This window comes from Sceloporus undulatus, chromosome 2 (assembly GCF_019175285.1).
Source record: "Sceloporus undulatus isolate JIND9_A2432 ecotype Alabama chromosome 2, SceUnd_v1.1, whole genome shotgun sequence".
Classification (NCBI taxonomy): Eukaryota; Metazoa; Chordata; class Lepidosauria; order Squamata; family Phrynosomatidae; genus Sceloporus; species Sceloporus undulatus.
In genome coordinates, this window is record NC_056523.1 from 182240525 (window position 1) to 182263922 (window position 23398).

Below are 23398 nucleotides of genomic sequence, written 5' to 3' on the forward strand. Positions count from 1 at the left end.
CTGGTCAGTAGACTGTGGGGCAGTGCAAAAGTTGGTCAGGTCAACAAACCAAGCTGACCAAAAAGATTTCACCAGGGCCAATAAATAAATAAAAATTAGGGCTACTATTCGAGGAAGGTGCTGTTGGGAATCAGGAGGGAAGTAATTGACTGATGCATTTATATATTCATTTTATTACAACTTTCCCCCTCTCTTTTTTACAAGGAGCTTAGGGTGGCATTCAGAGCCCATAAATTTTATTTTTACAAGTTTATGTGATGTGTCATACTGAATGAAAGAGTGACTGGTCCATGATCAATCTGTGAATTTTATAACTGAGTGATATGGAATATACAGTGTTCAGGGCATATTGCCCTTTTTATTTTTCTCTAGTGAGTGCAGGTATGGTAGGCCTAATAGTTAAGCCTTAAGCCTTCCCCACAAACCATTAAAATTATCACAGCAAAAAATACATGCTCCATAATACCACTAGACTATTCTTTAATGCCATTAGACTTTTCCAGCAGGCTCCAGGTTGACTCAGCCTTCCATCCTTTTGTAGGTTGGTAAAAGGAGTACCCATTTTGTTGGGGACAATTGGCTAACACATTGCTAACTGCTTAGAGAGTGCTTAGTTCACTATGAAGCAGTATAAAAACGTAAATGCTAAATGCTATCTTACCTGCCATAACGGGCTTGATTGCTTGGGAATAAGAAAAAGGACCTCCCCTCTGTTTGCTACCTATGTATTGTGGTGTCATCTAGTTTAATCCATAGTCCGGTGCTCAAATGTCACACTGGCCTTTTGCCATTGTTCCTTTAAGTGACTGTAAGATTCCTCTTGAAGACATCCTTCCAGTGCTAATAATTTCTCTATCTTCCAGCTAAACTAACCTGTTTTTTTCTGAAGAAAAGGCATAAATTCTTAGCTCTAGGGTGTGGTGGAAATTATACTTCCAGATGTTTTGGGACCGAGTCTCCCAGTATTTTCCACCATTTGCTATGCTGTCCCAATCTGCTGGGAGTTGCAGTCTGGAGGGTTGCATGACTCTTTTCTCTTCCTTGGCATAACTCTTTGGGATGACACAGGTTTTTCCAGTACTTTTCAGTTCCAGTACCTGCATAGTCTGGGGCTGACTGAGGCAGTTTAGGGGAGGAACAAGACATTGCAGGGTGATTTGTTTAACAAATGGCTATTTCTTCAGGTAGAGTTGTTTAGGGAGGGTGAGTGTACAGCAGTGTGGTGTATATGCATTTAGTTTCATCTACCCCCACTGCATTTCTGCTGCAAACCTCTTTCCACCTAAGTGGAATTCTTCCCCCTAAAATTGCTTCCCCCCCAGAAAAGGTGGCCATCACATTTTATCAATTACACCTGCCAGCATGTATAATGTAGTTTGCTTATGTATGCATTTATTTGATACATTTATAAATGGCATTTTCCACCTACCTACTCCCTGAGGTCATGTAAAATAAAATTTAATGTTAAAATTTATTGAATAAAAGAATTTAATGTAAAACTGAGAAACACAATGACAGCTCCTCTTCACAACATTAAAACTTAGGAATGGCATCAAAATGAATGTGCTAGAAGACAACATAAAAAGCCAGGTAGAACAGAACAGCCTTTGCTGCTGCACACAATAAGGAAAGAGACAATCTCACACCTTTGGTGTGGAATTCCAGAACTGAGCTGTTGCTGCAGAAAAGGCCCTGTCAAGTACTACACCAATTTCACCTTTCTAGGTGGTGGGCTGTATAACAGAGCCCCTGATGATAACCAGTAATTCAGAGGACAAGGTTCCCAGGTGTGGATTTAAGTGTTGAAACTAGGGGATTAAATAGCAAAAAGTAACTTTAGACATTTTTCTTCCTTTTGCAAAAAATTCTTTGAAGGGTGCACAGTTTTTGAAGATCATTAACAGCTTTGGATTTGGCACAAAATTTGTATCCCCCCCCCCCAAATCCTCCACAACATTTTCTGTGCAGAAAACAGTATTTTCCTGATCTTTCCTGCATAGAAGATTCTGGTTTCTGTGCAAAGCAATCACATACAAATTTTGTGCAGAATAGTGTGCCCAAGTACAGTATTTTTATTTTGCACAGGAAAACAGCATTTCTAGGCAGAAAATGATATTTCTACAGAAAACATAATATTTGAAGACAGAAAATGCTGTTTTGTGCTAAAAACAATATGTGAATTTGCAGTAGACTAACTGAAGCTTCTCTTCAGTTCAAGATACTGCTCATCAGTGACACACTGCAGAAGTAATCCAGTTTGAGACTGCTTTAACTGCCCTGCTCAATGCTAAGGTATTCCGGGAACTGTCAGAGAGCTGGTGCCACAATCCTACAATTCCCAGGGTTCTCTAGCACTGAGCCAGAGCAGTTAAAGTGGTCTCAAACTGGATTCTTTCTGCAGTGTGTTTTGGACCAATGTTTCCTGAGAATCTTGCTCTTGAACCATTTTACAAATATTTTCAAATGTTCTTTCCATCCCTGCTTTAAACTTACAACATTTTCAGTGGCTGATTTTGTTAGATTTTTCCCCAGCTTGGACTGTCTCTTTGCGGCTTTTGGTTTGTACTGTCATACAATTGTAAATACTGTGGCCTTGGCTTCATTCTTTTTATGTTGGGTCCCTTGTAGAGAAAACTGAGCAGGGGAAAGTTTTTTTTTGGGGGGGGGGGGTTGGACTACAGTTCCCAGAACTTATTTTGGGAGGTGCAGTCTGAGAAAGCAACCTTTCTAAGCTCTGATGTGGTTGAGCCTTTGCCATCAAGTTACTACCGCCAACTCTCCACTCATTCTTGCCCTCTGCTTTTTCTTTTATTTTTGGCAGGTTGCGGTACATGGTGAAACAGCTGGAGACGGGAGAAGTGAATATTGAAGAGTTAAAGAAGAACTTGGAATATACTGCTTCATTGCTGGAAGCTGTCTATATTGATGAGACCAGGTGAGGCTGGGGGTTTGGATGGCATCATATGAATATTCTGCAGATACATTTAAGGAAGCATCCTATAAAGAAATACTGTTGTGATTGGCCGTGGGTTACACTGGGCCATGAGTAGACTGAAGGTTCAGGAAGACTGTTAAAAAGATAAGCTATTTGGAAAGTTTTATTTACTGGAACTTTCAAGGTCTGCCAACCAGATCCAAGTGCTGCAGGAGTTATCAAGTCAATTCCCAACTCCCCAGTCCCCCTGCCACATACAAATAGAAACCAACATCTATAGCATAGTATAGTAGAGATTGAGTGTCACTTATCCAGAAATCCAAAATCCAGAATACTCCAAAAGCCAAAAAATTCACACAGGTGGCTGGAAAAGTGATATTTTTGCTTCATAATGGTTCAATATATACAAATTTTGTTTCATGCACAAAATTATTTAAAATATTGTGTGTAAAATTACCCTTCAGGCAATGTGTGATAAGGTATATGAAACATAAATGAATTTCATGTTTAGAGTTAGTCCCATCTCCAAGACAGCCCATTATGGTTTTGCAAATCTTCAAAACATGAAAAAAAAATCCAAAATATTTCTGGTCCCAAGCATTTTGGATAAGGGATTCTTAGCTAGTACAGCTGTGGTAGTAGTAGTAGTAGTAGTAGTAGTATAATATGTATATGATATATACTGACTTTGGAGGACTGGTCTTCAAATAATATACAACCCCCCCCCCCAACAGATTCTTTATCCATGGATTCAAACATTCATTGAAAATATTGTTTTATAAAATCCAAAAAGTGAATCTTGATTTTGCAATGTTATATGAGGACACCATTTTATTACCCCATTGTATATACTGTAATGGGCCTTGAGCATGCACAAATTTTGATATTCATGTGGGGTCCTGGAACCAATCCTAGCTGATACCAAGGGCCCACTGTATATATTATCACTACCTCTGGGACAAATTGTGACCACTGGAGACCTCCACCAGTCCCACAAAGCTCTCAAATTCCTGGGGGGGTTTAATATAAAAAATTGTGTGATTTTTTTTTGGAAGCAGTTTTACTCCCAAACCATTCGAAAAGCTCCCCAAATACAAGAAAACACCTGCACTGCTCACATCCCAGAAACCTCTACTACTTTGAAATACATTCATTTCTCTTTACAGACCATCTCAAAGTGATGTCAGGTAATGATGCAGCATCTCTTCTTGTCACCATTTTGAAAGAGACTGCAGAAGAAAAGGATGTGTTTAGAGTGTCTCGGGGGGGTCTAGGGTGGAAATTTGCCCACTCGTCCCCATGTAGTTTCCCAACTCTGCTGTTCACTGAGGGGTCTAATACAAAATGACTGGGAACATGGCAGCGTCTTTGCACAAAGAGCTGGTCAGAGGCAGGCAATCAATCCTCCCATTTTACAGGTTAGGACAACTCAGACTGAAAGTTGGAAGTTAGCAAAAGGTCATCCATGGGCAGAGAGTGTTTAAACTTTGTCATTATTGAACTATTGGGAGACAGAAACCCTTGGAGATGTGCAGATCACCCAGAGATTTATCAGCATCTCCTGGTCCTGATTTAGAAGATGTTAGAAGTCTTTGGGCCTCAGATGCTGATAGAAACAGTTTGCCAGAGCAGGGTCTTAGCAGCTCCCACAGCCCAGATCACTGTAAATTTCCCCAGGAGGGGCTACCAGGAAGAATCATGGTTCATTTTATTTCTCTTCTAAAGAATAATGTGAACTAGAACAAGGAAGGTGTCTTGTATTAAGTGGAACTCTCCAACCTTGAACTTTCTACACTGGCTGGCAGGATCAGGGAATTTCCCCATATATAAAGCAGCCTTCCCCAACTTGAAGCCTGCCAGCTGTTTGGTACCATAATTCCCAAGATTCCACAGTCTTATGTTGGATGTTTGTAGCTGGCAAATTGGGGGAGGCTGATGTAAAGCAAGTGCTATGCAAATGAACTATGAGTACACTCTGGTGGAGATGTGTATAAGTATTTTTTTGTGACATGCTACACAGACTTAAAAGAACAGTGTCTCCCCATCCACCTACTTTCCCTCCCTCTTTCCCATTTATTTTTGTATATTGCAAAGCTGTGGAACATGTGAACCTCCAAATGGTGAGCAGCAAATCCTATGATCCTGCATTCAAAATCTGAAAGATATTTTTGTATGATAGGTCTCCTAATCCCCCATCCAGTGGTTAGTCAGCTGTGGCATGTTGGGAATTGTAATTCAAAAGGTATTTTTTAAAGCTGTGCTTTCACCAAGGGCTATATTTTCCTTTACCATACCTTTGCCACTGAGATGTTTCTTGCTTATCTTTCCTCTCTCCACTGGCCCTATTCCTGTTCCAGGCAGATTCTGGACACAGAAGATGAACTCCAGGAGATCAAATCTGATGCAGTCCCCTCAGAAGTACGAGACTGGCTGGCGTCTACATTCACTCAGCAGACCCGTGCTAAGGGACGTCGTTCTGAGGAAAAGCCCAAGTTCCGCAGCATCGTCCATGCTGTTCAAGCTGGCATCTTTGTGGAGAGGTCTGAATCCTATTCCTTTTCTAGAGATGGCTAAGGATTGGGTATGAGGCAAAGGTGTGATAGAATCAGTGGTCACAGAGTCACAGCACCAAGACTGTTTGATCGCCAAGCATGAAGGTGTCATGTGCAGCTCTCTTCGGATTTCCCTATCCCTGCTGATCTCAGCTGCAATCTTCACATTAGCTCTTGGGAGACAAGAGAAAATAATATATTTTGGGGAGATCTCTCAGTTATAAAGTAAATTATATCAGCCTGGCTTGGACTCAGAATGGATAATTAAAGCCCATTAGATTTACACAAGATCTATTCTAGTGGTAATGGTAAACTGCTAAAATTTATTTGCTGATATGTCTCACCACAGCTGAACAAGAAAAGAGATTCTATCTAAACATTAGGAAGAAATGATCTACTGTCAGAACTGTGTGACAGTATCTTGGAGGACAGTGCACTCTTTTCCTCTGCAAGATTTTATACAAGAAGTAGGATGGACATCTTTTAAGAGTGCTGTAATGGTGTACTGCTGCATGACTAAGGGGTTGAACTAGATGGCACTCTGTGGTCTTTTTTAATTGTAAGATTCTGTTATTCTGAATGGAGTGTGGGAGAGAAGAGAAAATAATAGCAGGGGTGGAGACTTAGATTTAGATAGGTATGGCATTAGTTAAAATAATATGTAATGTACAAAAATTTAGCACATGGGTAGGCACCCTGGTGTTCTCCAGATTCTTTGATCTTCAGTACCCATCAGTCCCAGTCAGCATGACCAATGCTCAGGAATTCTGGGAGCTGGAGTTCTGAATATCTGGAGGTTACTAGTTTGCCTGTTACTGGTTTGGAGCCAGACCCATGTTGCTTGTGGAGTTGAAACTTGAATTTGGAAAGATTGAAGGCTGGTGATCTGGTTAGTGGAGTAAAAGAGGTTTCACAATCCAGTACACCTGAATGTTCATGTCCAGCTCTAAGAAGGTTGAATGCAATCTGCTCATGGGATCAGGGAGCTGTCATCATGGGCAGATAATCTAAATCTCCCAGGGAGAACTTGACCAACTGTTATCTGCACTGCAGGATGTTCCGTCGGACGTACACAGCTGTGGGACCCAATTATTCGCAGTCGGTCATCAACTGCCTGAAGGTAACAATATTGCTGGGATGGCGGGAGAAGTGGAGCAGGTTCTTGACTTACAGCATGTTGGGAAGTTCCTTCTAGAAGTTGTTGAATTGCAGCCACCAGCATTCTTCACCATTGTCTATACTGGTCAGAAGCACCAGATGAAATCCCTGATTGAGGATTGTAAAGGCTCTAAACTACCAGTCCAAGGATTCCATGGGAGGCATATATGGCAGTTTAGGTGGAATCATACATAGCACTATAACTTTGCAACAGATCCAGAAATCAGTGACCCATGGTATTTAAAGCCCAGTTGCACTTAATATTTGTTGAAGGAAATGTTGTTGTGCTCATGCCTAGACAAACTCTCTTAGTTGTTATTTCAAGAGGGCAGCAGCCATATTAGCTGCAGCAAAGGCAACAAGAGGCACATTAAAGACTAGTAGTATTATTTAGTATAAATATTTGTGGAGAGATGCCCACATCATGCACCTAATGAAGTGGACTGGAGTCCTCAGAAACTTCAGAAAAAGAAAACTTCTTGGTCTTCAAGGTGTCACAAGATTTCTGTGATCTTTGCTTTTACTTTCACTTCACCTGGTCAAGGGTTGAGTAATGGATCTTGAAACTGACTTCCTTATTTCTATGAAGTCCACTTTCATATTTGGAAATGTGGGGGCCATTTCTGGTTATAGTGGACAAATACTCCTTTCTTTGCTTAACTGTGATGGTTAAATATGAACCTCTGTTTGTTTTCTTTTCTTGGATAGACTCTTGACCTCTGGTTTTTTGATGTCTTTGCGCTGAATAAAGTGAGTGATGACCATGCCTTGCGCACAATTGTCTTTGAATTGCTGACCCGCCATAATCTCAATAGCCGTTTCAAGGTAAGAAACAGCAGCTGAGATCCTGTTAATGGCATACGTAGCCATACATCCACATTACACCTGCATATGTCTTTTTGGGGGTTGTTCCAGAGCAGGGGTAGGCAACCTGCGGCCCGCGGGCCGGATGCGGCCCGGCAACGCCTTGGGACCGGCCCCCGCCCAGTCCTGCCGCCGATTGCCGCCGGAGCCTTTGGCCTCTCGCGTGAGGGCGTGGGGCCTTTGGCCTATCAGGAGGAGGCTGGCAAGGGGGGCAAGCGGCGGGCAAGGGGGGTGATTGTCTATAGAAGCCTCCGAAACATGCATTTATATTAACATTTTTTAAAAAATCAGCAAATTTTTTGCGTGTCCTCCATTTTTTAAAAAGCCTGTGCTCCATTTGAAATTTTTGTCCAACGTTTGTCCCGGTTTATTTATGTATTTAATTTTTTAAAAAATTATTTAATTATTTATTTATTTTTGCTTCGGCCCCCCCAGTTGTCTGAGGGACAGCAACCCGGCCCCCGGCTCAAAAAGGTTGCCTACCCCTGTTCCAGAGGTTGATTTTCTCTTTCATATCCTGCAGCTAGTGATCCCCACCCCAGGACACACTGTAGTGTCACTGAAGTCCCTCCACACCATTTCATTACTGGTGCACAGTGTGGGTATTGGAGGAGTGTTTGGCAGTGACATCATCCACTGAGACCTCTGGAAGACCCTGGTGGATGTTGGTGGAAAATGTCCTTGGACTACATCTGGCTATGAAGACATAGCCAGGCACTGCTTCTCAGTCTTTCTTTCATTCTTCACCAGTAAAATAATGGCTATGGTAGAGGTGTAGGTTTATCACAGAGCCATGGCAAGCTCTAGGGGTGGTGACAAGAAAGCCATAGTTCTGCATGTAGATCTCTTATACTGCACTCAGCCAATGTGTTTATGCATGTATGTGTATGTGTAATTATTGCATGCCTGAGTGCTGAGTTGGCCTAGCATCATTTTGGGGAGTGAGACAGTACCATTGAGGTACAGCAACACTGAAACTGCAAACACTTGATACTTGAGAACAGGACATTTTGCTTCATCTGAAGGGTTTTTCAAGGTCTCATCTCTCAAGGGTTGCAGGTCAGCAGTGTTTGTGTGGTAGTATTATTAGAGTCAGAGCCAAAGGTGAGCCAGGCAGGCCCACCATCTCCCTCCTTCCCTCCCTTTCCCCTCTTTTTCTTACATCTTGTTCTTTCTCTTTTTCTCCTCCTCCTCCTCCACCACCACCACCCCCTTCTCCTTTCCTTTCCTACTTTCAGAGGGCCTTCAAAGGGCCAGCAGTTGTCTCCCCCTCCACTGCCTTTTAAGTCTCAGCTACAAACATCTAGTGTAGGAGTTCCCAAACTTTGACTCACGGAGACCCTGTTTCTATGGTGGAGACCCTAGAGGCCTCCCCAATGTCTTACAGGTTAATGGTGTTTAGGAATATATATAAGAATGTATTCTTATTCTTTAATTTTGTTCAATTTTTATTTCATTAATTTTTCTGGAGTGGCCTTGGAGAACCTGGGAAGTGCATGTGGAGCCCTAAGGGCTCCTCAGAGCACAGGTTAGGAACCACTGATCTCGTGGGGTAACCATGTTAGCTTGTTGCAGTAAACAATAGAGTTGCTTTCTTGTAAATTGCTGCAGAACTCCTAAGTTGCCTAAATCCCCAGGTTTCCTTTGGGAAGTCTTATGAAAAGAATCTGGAAAGGGTTGAGATTTTGAAGCATGGATGCAACCTTTGGAGACCTAGAGGTGGAGAGATTTCCTTCTCTCCCACACATTTTTAATTTCTCATCTCTGCCTTAGATATTATTTAATGTCATACTTTTTTTAAAGAACACCCTTTAAAATAAACAAGCTATCCCTTATCGTAGTATTTTTTAAAAATGAAAGGGATTCCCTCCCCCCCCCTTATCATGCCCTCACAATACAAAGCCTTTATACAAAGTCATGGCCTCACTACATACATACATAAGGGTTGCTTTTCATTTCAGGCACATCTCTGGGGTGTCGCTTATCATTGATGTTTTCATCTAGCACATCTTTTAAAAAATCCTCTAGATAGAGGGAGTGGGATGATAGTGTTAGCAGAAGCATCACATGCATCATAAATGAGAAACAAGACTGCCCTAGGAATTTCCAATTCTAAACTGAAGCTGGTTGGCCACTATGTTTGGGAGAAGCATAAAGCTGCATGACACTGGAAAATAGGAGACTGCTATTTGAAAGCAGAGGACAATACACCAGAGCATGGATGCTCATCTGGCTCTTTAGTTAATTGGAGCCAGGTTTGGCTGGGCCCTCTGTTGCCCGCTTGCACCCCCTGGTATCTTCAGTTAGAGGTGGGAAACATATCTCTCTGTGTCCTTGGAAATGCACTATAAGTCTGTCTGGACAGTATTGAATTATCTGGGCCAGAGGTCTGAAACAGTATTAGAAGCCTTCATATATTCCTGACTCTTGTCCAGATCTTCCCTGATTCCACATTGTCTTCTCACAGATCCCCACAGCATACCTCATGACCTTCCTGGATGCACTAGAGGCTGGCTATGGGAAATACAAGAACCCTTACCACAACCAGATCCATGCTGCTGATGTCACCCAGACTGTACACTGCTTTCTGCTCCGTACTGGGATGGTGGTAAGGTCACAGTGCGGACTGGTCACTTCACTGTGGGTCTAATCAGCCAACTCTCTAACTAAGAAGTAGTTTTCTTGTATGCTGAGAAAGTAATTTTGCTATTCGAGCTCTAAGGAGCCTGAGAAGCCACAACAAATCTAGATCATTAATCTGGAACGCCTTGAACTTATGTTTTTCAAGTAGGTTGTGGCAATCCACATGGTGCTATCCTAGATCTCTGGATACATTCCTGTAAATCTTATTATTAGTCTTGATTTACCACACAATATTTGAGTCAATGGGCCTACACTAGTTGGTCCTAACAGGATTCTAGCCATTATGTTTGGATCTAAATCCTCATTTATTGAACTGTTGGGGGTGGGTGGGTTAAAAACCCTCTTGGAAAGAAGAATAACCATCTATGGTCCCATTCCCATTGGCTTATAATGAGGATCAAGTCTCAGATAATGGGAGCATCATTCCCATTTGAGTGCGCATTCCATCCTCATTACGCCAATTTCGTTCCCATTGGAATTCGGATCTGATCCCCATGTAATCGATTTTTCCTGGGAAAACCGGAATCAGTGGTGGATAATCCGGTTTAATTTGACTGTACTTTTTTGGAGGTTTTTCCTGCACCTCCCGAGTCCGATTCGGGGCAAATGAATGGGAACAACAAGGGTGTCTGATTCGGGAAGTTGGGGATGGGAGGAGCAGTGCTCAAGGGGCTGGCCTGGGGGTGTCACCTGCTTGTTCTCTTTCCTGCATTACTGGCGCCATTTCCCCCCATTCGTATAGCCTTTTTCCTGGTGGATTGGGAAGCAGGGTAAAGCGATCGCATGTGTAGACAAATTTATTTTCTAATAAATTAAGCTTTCGATCGCCTAGGCGCTCTGTTGGGTGGCCAAACATAGCAAATTGCTACATTGACCTCCAAATACGGTAAACACATTACGCCCCCCTGCAACCTCCCCCCTGTTCCACATTCATCGATTGACATGTGAGGAGAGCCATTGAACACCATTTTTTAACTATTAGTTTTTCTTTTTTTTACATGCCTGCTCGATCGCCCCCCAGACAGCCCAGGGAGCAATGGAGGAGGCAAAGGGACTTGGGGGGATAGAGGCTTCTTCTCCCTTTCCCAGAGGGGAAAAGCGCCTAAGCGATTGATTGACTGCTTCAAAACAAAACAAAACAAAACAAAAAAACAGGTTTGAAAGATGCAAATGGAAACAGGGAACAAAAAATAGCCCGCGCCAAAATGTATCAAAGCAACTGACATCACTGTGACATCAAGTGCCTAGGCATTTGATTGACAGCTGCTTAAAAAAAAGAGGTTCCGGAAGGGCAATGGGAATGGGGAGCAAAAAAGTCCGCTTCAAATTACAATGGCGAAAATTTCAATGGGAATGAGAACATGGGTCAAAAAACCCCGAGTCCATTTGCACTCTTTCGTAATGGGAACAAGGGACCAGATTCGAATACGACTCGGAAAAAAGATCCGAGTCAGAATTGCAGCGAAATATGTTGCTTTATATGCCCAGTGAGAATGGGGCCCTACGAATTGTCAACATGAACAATACAGTGACCTCTAGTGGCCTCTCTTGATTTTGCATAACAGGATTTGGAAAAGAAATTGCCGTAGTCAAAATATCATTATGTTCCTTCTTGCCTCAACATTTCCCTCCCTTTTTAGTTACCAATTTTTAGTTCTGACAGAGGGTCTGTACATTTTACAGCTGTTTCAGTCAGACATTCAACAGTAAATCTTCTTATATGTGAGTGCTTGTGGGTTTTTTGGGGGGAGAATTTCTGCTTATTTTGCAGCAAATTTCTGTTTGTTTTGCAGTAGTAAAAACCTCTGTTGATTGAATAGGACAATCCCTTCCCTCCCCCCTCTTCTGGAGAGGCAGAAGGCATTTGCCTTGGCATCACTTGAAAGGGAGTTTCACCAATTGATTAGGAGCAGTGGCCCAGAAAGGCTCTTCTTTGTATTTTCCCCAAGGGTGTTTCTGATGGTAGCAGAATGGAAAGCTTCATTTGGAAACCTGTGTGTGTACATGCCTTTAAGTCATCTGTTGACTTATAGTGACCTCATGAATTTCATAGGGTTTTCTTAGATAAGAAATATTCAGAGTGAATACTCAGAAGTGGTTTTGCCAGTTCCTTCCTCTGAAATGTAGCTTAGAGCACCTGATATTTATTGATGGGCTGATCCTGCTTTGCTTCCAAGATCAGTTGGGATCTGGTGCCTTTAGGCTATTTAGGTCCTTTTGGGAGACTACTCTGTTTCAAATAGCCAGTGTGGGGCTTTCAAACTGTATTGCAATTTTTTTGAGCCATAACTAGCATTTTGAATTATGCCTGCAAGAGGATTGGTACCCAGTGGAACTGTTGCAACAGGGGAGTTGCAGACTCTGTATAAAAAGTTTTACTTACCATGACATTAAATTTTGGGAAGTCAGAGCTCACTTTATCAGAGGCAGGAAGGACTCTATATTTGTGTGATGAAGGGCTTTGTTGTTCACAAAGTGTACACTATGGTAAATCTGTAACATGTTTAAGGTGCCACAAAACAGCTATTTATGTTAGTAGCATTGATCCCGAAGGAAGAAGTGGTTTTGTGCAATGGTACAGGAGAACATGTGCACTTGATAGGGCAAAGACATGAAGAAGGGCACTCATATACAGGAAGAATAAAGCGGTAGATGGCTATTTCTCCAGCCATACTGTATTGCATTTTTCTCTAATCCTTTCGAAGTAAAGGAGATGAAGGCCTTTGACCCATACAATGACTGCTTCCATGGGCAGCCCAGGACATTCTGTTACCAAAACAGAGCAGAAAACAGTGTCCTCCCATTCACCCCCAAGTAAAAGTGCAGAGTGCCCAAAGCCAACTACATTGTTTTGGCACATGAAATAGAGAATCCCACAAGCACCACTCCTCATTTGTAATGGTTAAAAAAACCCACAAACCCCACAATAATATCAGATTAAATATTGATCTTTCACAACTCCCCAGCCTGCTATCTGATGCTGCAACCTCATTCCACCTAACAGGGCTGGCCCTGACAGGATCTGTGAATGTAATTTCTGAGTCAGGCCTTTAGTGATTCGTAGTACAAGCAGCATATATCAAGATGTGAATCCAGTGAGAATGCATTCTAATGACTATAGAACCATATGCAGTTTCCCACTCTATTGCATTTAGGATTGTCAGAGTGAAAACTTGAGAGGGATCTTGTACTTTTACTTCTTATGTAGAGAAGGAAATTTCGGCATGTGTTGCTTGTTACATGATATACACCACCTGTCAAAATTCTCTCTTTTACATTACCATTAGCCCTCTCCAGTTTTCACTCTGGCAAATCTGCATTCATGCTGCTAGGCAAAGGAGTTGTACCTTGGCACCTCCCAGGTGTTCCCCATGTGCTGCTTGACACCATTTCCTGTCCCTATCTCCCTTCACAGCACTGCCTGACAGAGATTGAGGTCCTGGCCATGATTTTTGCAGCTGCAATTCATGACTATGAGCACACAGGTACCACCAACAGCTTCCACATTCAAACCAAGTGAGTATTAATGGTTTATGAAGAGACTGTGATGCACTGTGAATAACTAGGTTTGCATGAGTCCCTGTGGAGACAACACATGTTTATTTATAGAGCAGGAATGCGTCTAGTGTGGTCATCCAGATGTTGTTGGATTGCACTTCTCAGCCTCTTTCTCAATTGCTTATGCCTACTAGGGCCATTGTAAGTTACAGTCCAACATCAACAGGAAGGGCAGGCTTTGCCCTTGCATTATGGAAGGGCTAGAACTTGGTGGCAGCGCACATGCTGCATGCAGAAGGTCCCAGGTTAAATCTCTGCCACTTACAGTTGAAAGTAAAAGGAACTGCAACAGAACTCTTCCTAAGACTGTGAACATCTACTGTCAGTTAAAATACACAGAAATTAATTATATGGACAAATATTTGGACCTGGGTAAGGCAGCTTCCTGTGTCCCAAAGCTTGATTTTTCTCTTCATGAACTTAAGGTGTACTTTTTCTTCCACATCTTACCTACCTTGATATTTTCAAACTACAAAACCTCATCATTCTTATACTAACTTAACTTAGTGTAGTTAGTAGTAGGAGATGATGGAACCTATAGTCCAAAAACATGGTTCAGTGACAACATTGGGGACTGCTGCCTTAGATATTTCTTCATGACAATTTCACTGTGGAGGTTAAAGAAATTGTAAGAGTCATGGAATACACACCATCAGTGTGAGGCACGTATAAAGCCCAGCCAAGTAGGTCCACTTGGGTCTGCTACTGGCCCATTCCTTTCATTATGCCTAGGCCAACATAATTGTATGTATGAGCTCTGCTGTTTGTCTGGGTAGAGTGTGGGCAGCAATCAAAGAGTTTACCAGGACACCAAAGCTAGACTGTGGACATGCCCTTGGCATCCATGTGGCTAAGCCTGCCTCTAAGCTCTGCTACTTCCTTCCCTCTCTCCTAGGTCAGACACGGCCATTTTGTACAACGACCGTTCAGTGCTTGAGAACCACCATATCAGTGCCGTCTTCCGCATGATGCAAGACGATGAGATGAACGTCCTCGTCAACCTGACCAAGGATGAATTTTCGTGAGGCCTTATCCTTGGCCCCTGTCTCCTGATCCCTATCATAAAGGAAGAATAGGGCTCAGTCTAGCTGAGGAAGACTTTCCTTTGGGATGGGGAGGTGGGGTTGCCTGGATAGTCTTAAGACCTTAGAGGAAACCCAGAGAACATACTTGTGAACTCTGGGCCTGAAAAGACAGGCCAAAATAAAGTTGCTTCGGGTCACTTTGAAAGTATGCTGTTTAAATGAGGCCAGATGGGATGTGGCTGGAGGGCAGCTTTGCCACAGCTTCTGGCCTCTTAAGATGTGTGTGTCATTTAAACAGCATACCTCCAAAATGACCCAAAGCAGCTTTATTTTAGCTCTCTGTTCAGGCCCTCTGTTAGCAACACAAACGAGGGTCTTGCTATGCAAACTTATTTGTATTGAATTGCTTGGAAGAAAGTCTGATGTTTCATGGAGTTCAATCTCCAGTATGGAGAACTGGTGACATTCCAGTTTTATTGGATTACAGCTCCTATCACCATTGAGAGCTGGTGTCAACACATGGAGATCAATAGGTTCCCCTTGGCTAACTTTGTAAGTGACTTTGAGTGTCAAGCCTTAATTAATTAATTATATTTACACTCCGACATCCAGCAACTTCCTTCCAATTCAGAGCCTGTATTCTTAAAAGTAGTGCTTCCAAGGGTATTAAAAACAGAGCAAGAAAAGGTATGCCTTTTCTTGGAATGCTTAAGTCCACTGACAAGTGTTATAGAAATGTACTTACAATTACTATTGCCTTTCTTCTCATCTGTGTAGAACTTGGAAAACTTATTTTCTAAACAGGAAATGCCCCCCCCCCTCCCCAGATTTAGGGTCAATTATTTGAATGACATATTCTAAGAAACCATGGCTGGTATCTGTATTGCACTGTTTTGCACTTAATGTTTCACAAAGAGACATCAACAGGAACTGTCCCAAAGCACAGGAGCAGAAGAGACTCACTAGCACACCTGTTCCACTTCTGAACATTGGATATAAACCCATTATGGTTGGCATTGTATTGGAACTTGTAGGGACTATCTTGCAAATGCTAAAATATGGTACCTAGAAGTTTTGTGGCTATTTTTCAGATCAGTGTTGATATGGAGAATATGTGATAATGGGGGCTTTTGAATGAGCCCTTTATTCTGCAGTCATCCTTTCTTGTTCATGGAGGTCCAGACAATGATGACTTCCATTTTTAACATTCCATTGTTTTCCTACTATATCTTTCAGCCTACCATCAATAAAAATAACTAAATTTTAAAAATGCCATTAAGGATTGGGAGATGGAATAGCTACACCATGCTGTTTGCCTGATCACACTAAGAGACACCTTTCTGGAACTGCTCCATTATATTTTTTTGTTGAGCCTTGAGATAAAGTGGAAGCAAGATTTTGAACTTCAGATTTTTTTCAGGCTGAGATACTCAGAACCTGAGAGCTGCAGTGATGATCACCCTGTTGAATTCATTCATCTGCAGAACTGACAAAAGAGAAAAGTGGTCTAGAACTTGAAGACTTCCTCTGTTAAACATATTCCAGCTGCTGAGGTCTTGCTGTGAAAGCTGAAGTTACAAAGGCTTCTCCCAGTGGCAAGAGTCAACAGAAAGATTAGTGATCATTGGGAACACATCAAGTTAAACTAAGGCATCTTATGTGACTCTAACACTATTTGAATCATTCGAAAGCCTTCGAGGAAGCGAGGTAAAAGATAGTAGACATTATTAGAGGCAGTTTAGGAAGCACAACATGGTAAATGATATTACCGGCTGCTCAAGGGTTTTTGATATGTGTGCATCATTTTCAGAGACAGTGTATCCCTTGGGGGTTGGAAGATGTTCTATTGAGAGTCAAATCTAGCCCTTGGTGGTAAACATTCTTTCCTTCTTTATAAAATGTACTGCCCTTCTCAATATATTCACAAAGAATGTGCAGAGATAGTGTTGAGGCAGAAGCTGATACAGGCAAGAAGAGTATGCAAGTGAGTATGAACATCTCCCCTTTTTCCTGTTTTACAGGGAGCTCCGGTCACTTGTAATTGAAATGGTTCTGGCCACCGACATGTCCTGTCATTTCCAGCAAGTCAAGACTATGAAAACATCTTTACAGCAGCTTGAGAGGTGAGTAATAGATGGTGGAATAGAACCAGTCTAAGAGCTGCCTGAGGTGAAGGACAAGATAGTGTCTCATCCCCAGGCCCCATATAGGAGCTGACAGCTGGAGAGGCTGTTGAATTTAACTTTCACACTAGTGATGGGATAACATCTGCTACTATACCTGAAGTGGCAAGCTACTTAAGGGGACTTAAGAAGGGTTGTGAAGAGTATACAGTTCTTTTCCCCTCAAAAGAGAGATAGTTTGCAAGAACAAACTTGTTGAATTGCTAACAGTGGACAGAGAGATGCAGGAATTGTTCAGTACCTACTTTGTTTCAGTCATCTTCCAAAAGGAAAACAGTGTCATCTTGCTGAAAGTTGAATAGATGATGCTACCTAGCTACTCTAAATTAATTCAAGTATTTAGGGCCAGATGAATGGTATCCAATGGTACTAAAGGAACTTTTACATATCATCTCAGAGCCTTATTAGAAAGTTTAGGTTTTGTGGAATGACACCAGCAGGATGGACAGTATCTTTTCAATGTATTTCCAAGAAAATGCGGAAAGAACCAATACAGAAAAAGTGAGAGAAGCCGCCGCAAGAGGTTGGCCTAGAGACTGGTGGAGAGTGAAACCATCATGGACTTCCAGTGTTGAGCGTCAACCCGAGAGGACGTGCTTCACTAGGATGGCAAACAATTTTTTTTTTTAAAAAAATTGTAGTTGCTCAAAAACAGCACTGGGAATTATGAGAACTGTGGGATCAGTGTGGTGCTGAGTTACCTCTTCACCAGCAGGGCTGGGACCACTTACTCTAGTGACCTGAGTTGTGGCTATATACTGTATCAAGAAGTGGCTGTATTGAGAGTGGGCATAGTAAACCGCCAGAGGGTTGTTCATCCATATTGCCAGGACATGTTGTGTCAGCAGAAACCTCTGAACTTATACTTGCTCTTTCCATGATGCTCTTCTTCCAGAATTGACAAATCAAAGGCGCTTTCCCTGTTGCTGCATGCAGCTGATATCAGCCACCCCACCAAACAATGGACAGTTCATTCCCGATGGACCAAAGCCCTCATGGAAGAGTTTTTTCGCCAGGTACATCTCTTTACCTTCATGATTCTCAATCTGCTTCTTCTGAGAGTATTTTATGCTTCAATTTAAAATAGACACACATGGCATTGCCTATAAGGAGGGTTCCTGCCTGTCATTTCTCACTCTTCATTTCCATAATCCCTACTACAGGAAAGGTTTCTCCCCAGTCCTACTCTCCACCACTGTGCTAAATTTGAAAGGGAAATCTCTGACAAATGCATGCTGCTTGCCTTCTTGTCTCAGTATAATGCACACACATTTTGAAACTGGGAGTTGCAAATACTTTCTGAGAAGTGTCCCTTCCCAAACTGATTTTCCTCCAGGTATGTTGGACTACAGTTCCCATAACCACTCCAGCTGTATTTGGGATGGTGGGAATTCCAGTCAGATAGATCTTGAGGGTATCAGATTGTGGGAAGACACCTTGAGGTTGTAGAGAGATAGCTGGAAGGACTATTATTCAGGGGATAAAGACAGGGACAAAAGGTAAGTCAGACTGCAGGTCTTTATGATTCAGTCTAGCAGAAATTGTCCTTGGTTTTTATCCCTTCCCCAGTGGATTCAAATTATAATACACACACACACACACACACACACACACACACACCCTAAAGACTACGAAGAAATAGACTGTCAATAAAACCAGAACTTTTTCCCATCCTTAGAGAATGGAAATTCTTAGGATTTCACAAAACTCACTCCTCTTACCTTGGGTAGTTGTAATCTGCCCAGCAGCAGGATTGTAGCCATAACCTTTCCTAGTATCCCAGACTTCAGCCCAGATAAGCTGTTTCATCACTGATCATACAACAGGCAGCAAAGCCTTGTCTCACCTGCTGTACAACATCACACTCCATGCATCTGAGGAAGTAGACCAAAGTCTATGAAAATTTATGCTACAACTTCTTTCTTTCAGTTAATCTCAAGGTTCTACAAGATATATTTGCATACTGATATTCCAGACTAACATGGCCATGTCTTTGAATTCTACTGCCTGATTCAGGTATTATCCTTGCGGATCTTCCCAGAAAGTGCTCCCACTTGTGTTAACTGTCAAGTCTTTTAACAGGATTCCACCCAAAGTCTGCCTCGCATCAGTTGACCCATTCCCAGAGCTTATTTCCTAATGTTGCCCTTGGTTCCTACAGGGAGACAAGGAGGCTGAGCTGGGATTGCCGTTCTCCCCACTGTGTGATCGCACATCCACACTGGTGGCCCAGTCACAGATTGGTGAGTGACACAAAATGCAGACCTACATTCCATGGTTTGACTGCATGTTTCTTCTCTGCTGAGGTATAATAAGGGCAAGTCTTCTAGTACTTCTCTCTTGTCCTACTCATATTTTACACTAATCTCTCTCAGTGGCACTTCTTGGAGAGATGAAGTCCCTGGCTTTTGTTGCTAATGCTCTTTCCCTTCCACAGGCTTCATTGACTTTATTGTGGAGCCCACTTTTCAAGTCCTGACAGATGTGGCTGAGAAGATGGTCATTCCCCTGGTAGAGGAAGGCTCCAAGAACAAATCCTCCAGTCAGCAGAGCAGGTCTGCACAGAGGGGGACAGGGAAGTGGGAAGAAAGGATGGCTGGTGACTCTCATGTTAGTGGGGGGCTGTGTGAGGCCATGACAGGCACCTATTCTAAAAGAGCTGAACTTGTTAGGGGGATAGGGTAGGGTTGGGCCTTTGGAACAACTCCTTAAACATTGAAATAAAAGGCTGCAATAGATTCGTTGGTCCACTAACACAGGAGAAACTAATAATCACTGGAGAGGATAATTACCAAGGAGCTATAGTGAGAACTGATTCCAAACAGTAAGGAAGAACAGCCTCTTCAGCACTGTTTGTTGTGATAATGAATTCTCATAATTTTACCATAAGCTAATGCATGGGTGGGGAAAGTGCAGATTGTGGGCCACATGCAGCCCCCAGGGTGGTTCTTGTCCCCTGCCCCATTTAGGTTTTTTTTTTTTAATCAGATGCCCTCAAATATCCTCTGGGAATGTGGGAGACATTTTTTACACTCTCCTTCCATTTTAGACCCAGGAGGGCCTTTTTCAAAACATGATCTGGAAGTGATCCTGTTGTAAAAAGGTTTCTCTTGGTTATAAAAGGGCCCTAAAATGGCCCCATATCCCAGGGTATTTGGAAACAAAGGTCCCAAACAGACAGGCCAAAATAAAGCTGCTTTGTGTCTCTTTGGAAGTATGCTCTTTAAATGATACATGCGTCCTAAGAGGCCAGAAGTTGCGCCAAAGCTGCACTCCAGTCCTTAGGGCTGAAGTTTGGCTTTGTCATGGCCTGAAAAAGAGACCTGAAGCAGCTTTATTTTGGCCTGTTGGTTCAGGCCCAAAAATATCTCATTATTTTCTGTTTTGTGTGCAGTGGTCATCAGTATAGGTCAAGGTCATCAGTATAGACCCCTAACCATGAACACTTGCTCTTCTCTGGGATAGCATGCCCTGGATCAGCCAGGGCAGAAAGCAGGTTGGATCATCACCTCAGTGAGCATCTCTTCTAATGGCTGCTCTTCATTTCTGAAGGTAGATTATGCCAGGGGTTAGATTACATTGGAAAAACAACAGTGTTCCTTGTAAGTGTCCCTTGTGAGACCAAACCAGACCAGCCACGAAAGCCCTAGGAGTTTTTGCTGCCTGAAACAGAGAAGCCAATAGCCTTCACCCTGACCAGTAAGTCAGACTGTCATGTAGCTAAAACCACCCTAGTTATTGTGGCACCTCACAACAGTAAATGCCTGTTGCTTGAGGCAGCCAATTCTGCCCAGTAGCACAGCTGTCCCTGGCAAGCTAAGCGAGACTCAAGAACAAAATAAAGAACCCATATACTCCTAATGAATGCCATTGGTAGCAGGTAAGTGATGTGTCCCTTTGGGAAGAAAAAGAGATTGTTGCAACTGCCTTTGAGTCCATCAGCTCCCTCTCTCCCAAGGAACTTTGGGCCTTTTCTGACTGCACAGATTGCCTGCTTGTCATGGATGGACGTGAGGACCAAAGGGTTTCTACATCAGCCTGCAAGATCAAATGGAACCTTTCAAGGTGCCAGGTCTGACAGAGCTTTTGTGTCCCAAAACTCCCAGGGGACAAGTGCCGCAACACAAGCATCAGCAAAAGCAAGCTTCACATAAATGCTTCTCTTTGTAGCTGGAAATTGTAGCTTGGCATGGCTCAGTATGGAGGCTATTCTCTGTCCCCCTTGCTTGGAAATCCCCAAGGGAAGAACTGTTTGCTAAAGAACAACCTTGTATTATTTTCCTTCCTCTTTCCACAACTCTTACTATCTAGGCTGGACAAATCCACTGGATTACATGAGATATTTCTTTGTTTGATTTGATACTGCGATTGTATTTAAAACAAAACAAAACAAAACAATCCAGTGGCACCTTATCATGCTCTGCTAGCAAAGAGGACTTTCAAAAGAACTTCAAAGATACAATGCAAAATAGCAAATAAAAAAAAAAGAGGAGAGAGGGCTCTTCCATTATTTAAAAGTAATTGTGACTTATGTGCCCCGTTGATTTCAAGTCCCACTGTGCTTCCTAACAGACAGTGCTTCCAGTTTAAAAATGTTTAAGCCTGGGTCTGACCAATATTAATTTATAAAGTGAGAAGAAATGTAGAGAGAGATCTTTCTGCTGAACTGAACGCTAGTTCTGGGGATTTTTGCCTGCAAAGTAACAGAGCTTTGCCTGGGGCTACCTGTGAGAGCCACTAAAGCCATTTTTTGCAGCACTCAGTCTTGTCAGTCTCCTCTAGGAATGGCCATTTTAAAATAGGTTGCAGGACCCCTTGCAGTGCTACAGAGAGAGACCCTTGTCTTTTATCTAATGTGGAAGTGGACATGTTTTCATTCAGGGGCAATTTTGGAAATCTGTGTGGCCCCTGAAGGGATGCATGGACAGAAAACCATCCCCTCAACATACCACAGTTGGCCACCTCTGCTGTCAGAAATGTCTCTCTGGCCCAGAGAAAGCAAGTAAAAGCAAGCAATTTACAGTCTTCCAGATGTTGTGCAGTCCTCCAGATATTGCCACACCTTACACCTGCTTTTGCTAGCATAGCCAATGGTAAGGGATTGTGGGACTTTTGGTTTAAGAAAATTTGCATGAAAATTTATTAATCCTCTAGCCCTGTCTTAAAGTGTCAATTGCCATGTGATCACAGGACAGAAATCTCTGTGTGCAATTTGCTGTTTTGTGCCTTTAAGTTGTTTCTTACATGATGACCCTAAGGTGATACTGTCATGGGGTTTTCTTGGCAAGTTTTATTTAAAGGGGATTTGCCATTGCTTTTCTCTGAGAATGAGAGAATGGGACTTGTCCAAGGTTTCCATGTAGTTTCTATGGCCAAGTGGGGATTTGAACCCTGTTATCCTGGAATCCCAGCACAACATTCAGACCACTGTAGCATGTTGGTTTGTGTGTGTAATAATCCCTCATAAAGCCAAAAACAAGGTAGCAAAGGGAGCCGTGTGTGCCATTCAGTACCTTTGATTGCTCTCAGTGGCTATTCTGGAGATTTAAAAGAAGTTTTGACTCTGTGTCCCACCACTCACAGTTCCCATTGGCGTCAGCCATCGGTAGATGAGCATGCCGAGCTGGGAGATATCAACGCTGACATCAACAGCTTCCGTTCCACCTGGACAAAGTATATCCAAGAGAACAAGCAAAAGTGGAAGGAGCGAGCTGCCAGTGGTAGGGTTTGACTACTGGGAAGATACTTGTGTGTATGTTTGTGATATAATCATCTTAGGGAAATTCTTTCACCCAAGCTCAGAAGTACCCTTTTCCAAAGCATTTAGGAAAAGGGATGGGGCGGAGGGGCAACTGAATGGATATTTCCATAATGTGTAATTAGCACCAAGCTTCCTCTTTGCTGGATCCCTTTTGCTGTCTTTACAGCAGCAGACCCACCAGAATAATGGCACATTTATCACTTGTCCCTTTCTTGATCACCACCACCACCACCACCACTGCAGTTACATTTTAATCTTGCCTAATGGCCATTGTGGAATCCTCAAGGCAGTTTACTGAAGTGAGGAGCTGCCACAGAGCAGATCCTGCCTCACCATCTGAATCCTCTCCTCCCTTTTCTTCACAAAGGTGTTTTCCTTCCTTTTCAAGGCCCATGCTCCTTTATAAGCTACCTCAGATGTCACCTTCACTTTCCACAGGTCATTTGAACTTGGAAGTCTCTCCCCAAACTGGTCTGCTTTTAACTCCTACGTTCTCTCCTTAGGGATTACTAACCAGACCTCCATTGATGAGCTCTCACCATGTGAGGAAGAAGCCAGCACACCTGAAAACCAGCACAATCAGAATGGCAATGTGGAATAGTGCTGCCTGTGTGGGAGCAAGGTGAGTGTTTTCCAGTAGCAGTAGTGACTTGCTTGCCAGGGGAAATCACCAGATCAGACTTGAAGGCCAGGGAGAAGGAAGTGGCCCAAGAAACACC

At 42.7% G+C, this 23398-nt stretch overlaps 1 protein-coding gene across 4 annotated transcripts in view; it reads left to right on the top strand.

Annotated features, from left to right (window-relative positions):
- PDE1B (phosphodiesterase 1B) overlaps window positions 1–23398 on the top strand; it is a 167281-nt gene that overhangs the window by 139482 nt on the left and 4401 nt on the right. For all 4 annotated transcript variants that reach the window (XM_042452565.1, XM_042452567.1, XM_042452568.1 and 1 more), the window contains 13 exons: window positions 2822–2935; window positions 5293–5475; window positions 6541–6607; window positions 7354–7470; window positions 9977–10117; window positions 13568–13668; window positions 14606–14731; window positions 16757–16858; window positions 17814–17934; window positions 19080–19161; window positions 19356–19473; window positions 22502–22638; window positions 23183–23301. In XM_042452565.1, the coding sequence (XP_042308499.1) occupies window positions 2822–2935; window positions 5293–5475; window positions 6541–6607; window positions 7354–7470; window positions 9977–10117; window positions 13568–13668; window positions 14606–14731; window positions 16757–16858; window positions 17814–17934; window positions 19080–19161; window positions 19356–19473; window positions 22502–22638; window positions 23183–23280 (1507 nt within the window). In that variant the 3' untranslated portion in view covers window positions 23281–23301. The remainder of the gene's footprint in view (window positions 1–2821; window positions 2936–5292; window positions 5476–6540; window positions 6608–7353; window positions 7471–9976; window positions 10118–13567; window positions 13669–14605; window positions 14732–16756; window positions 16859–17813; window positions 17935–19079; window positions 19162–19355; window positions 19474–22501; window positions 22639–23182; window positions 23302–23398) is intronic.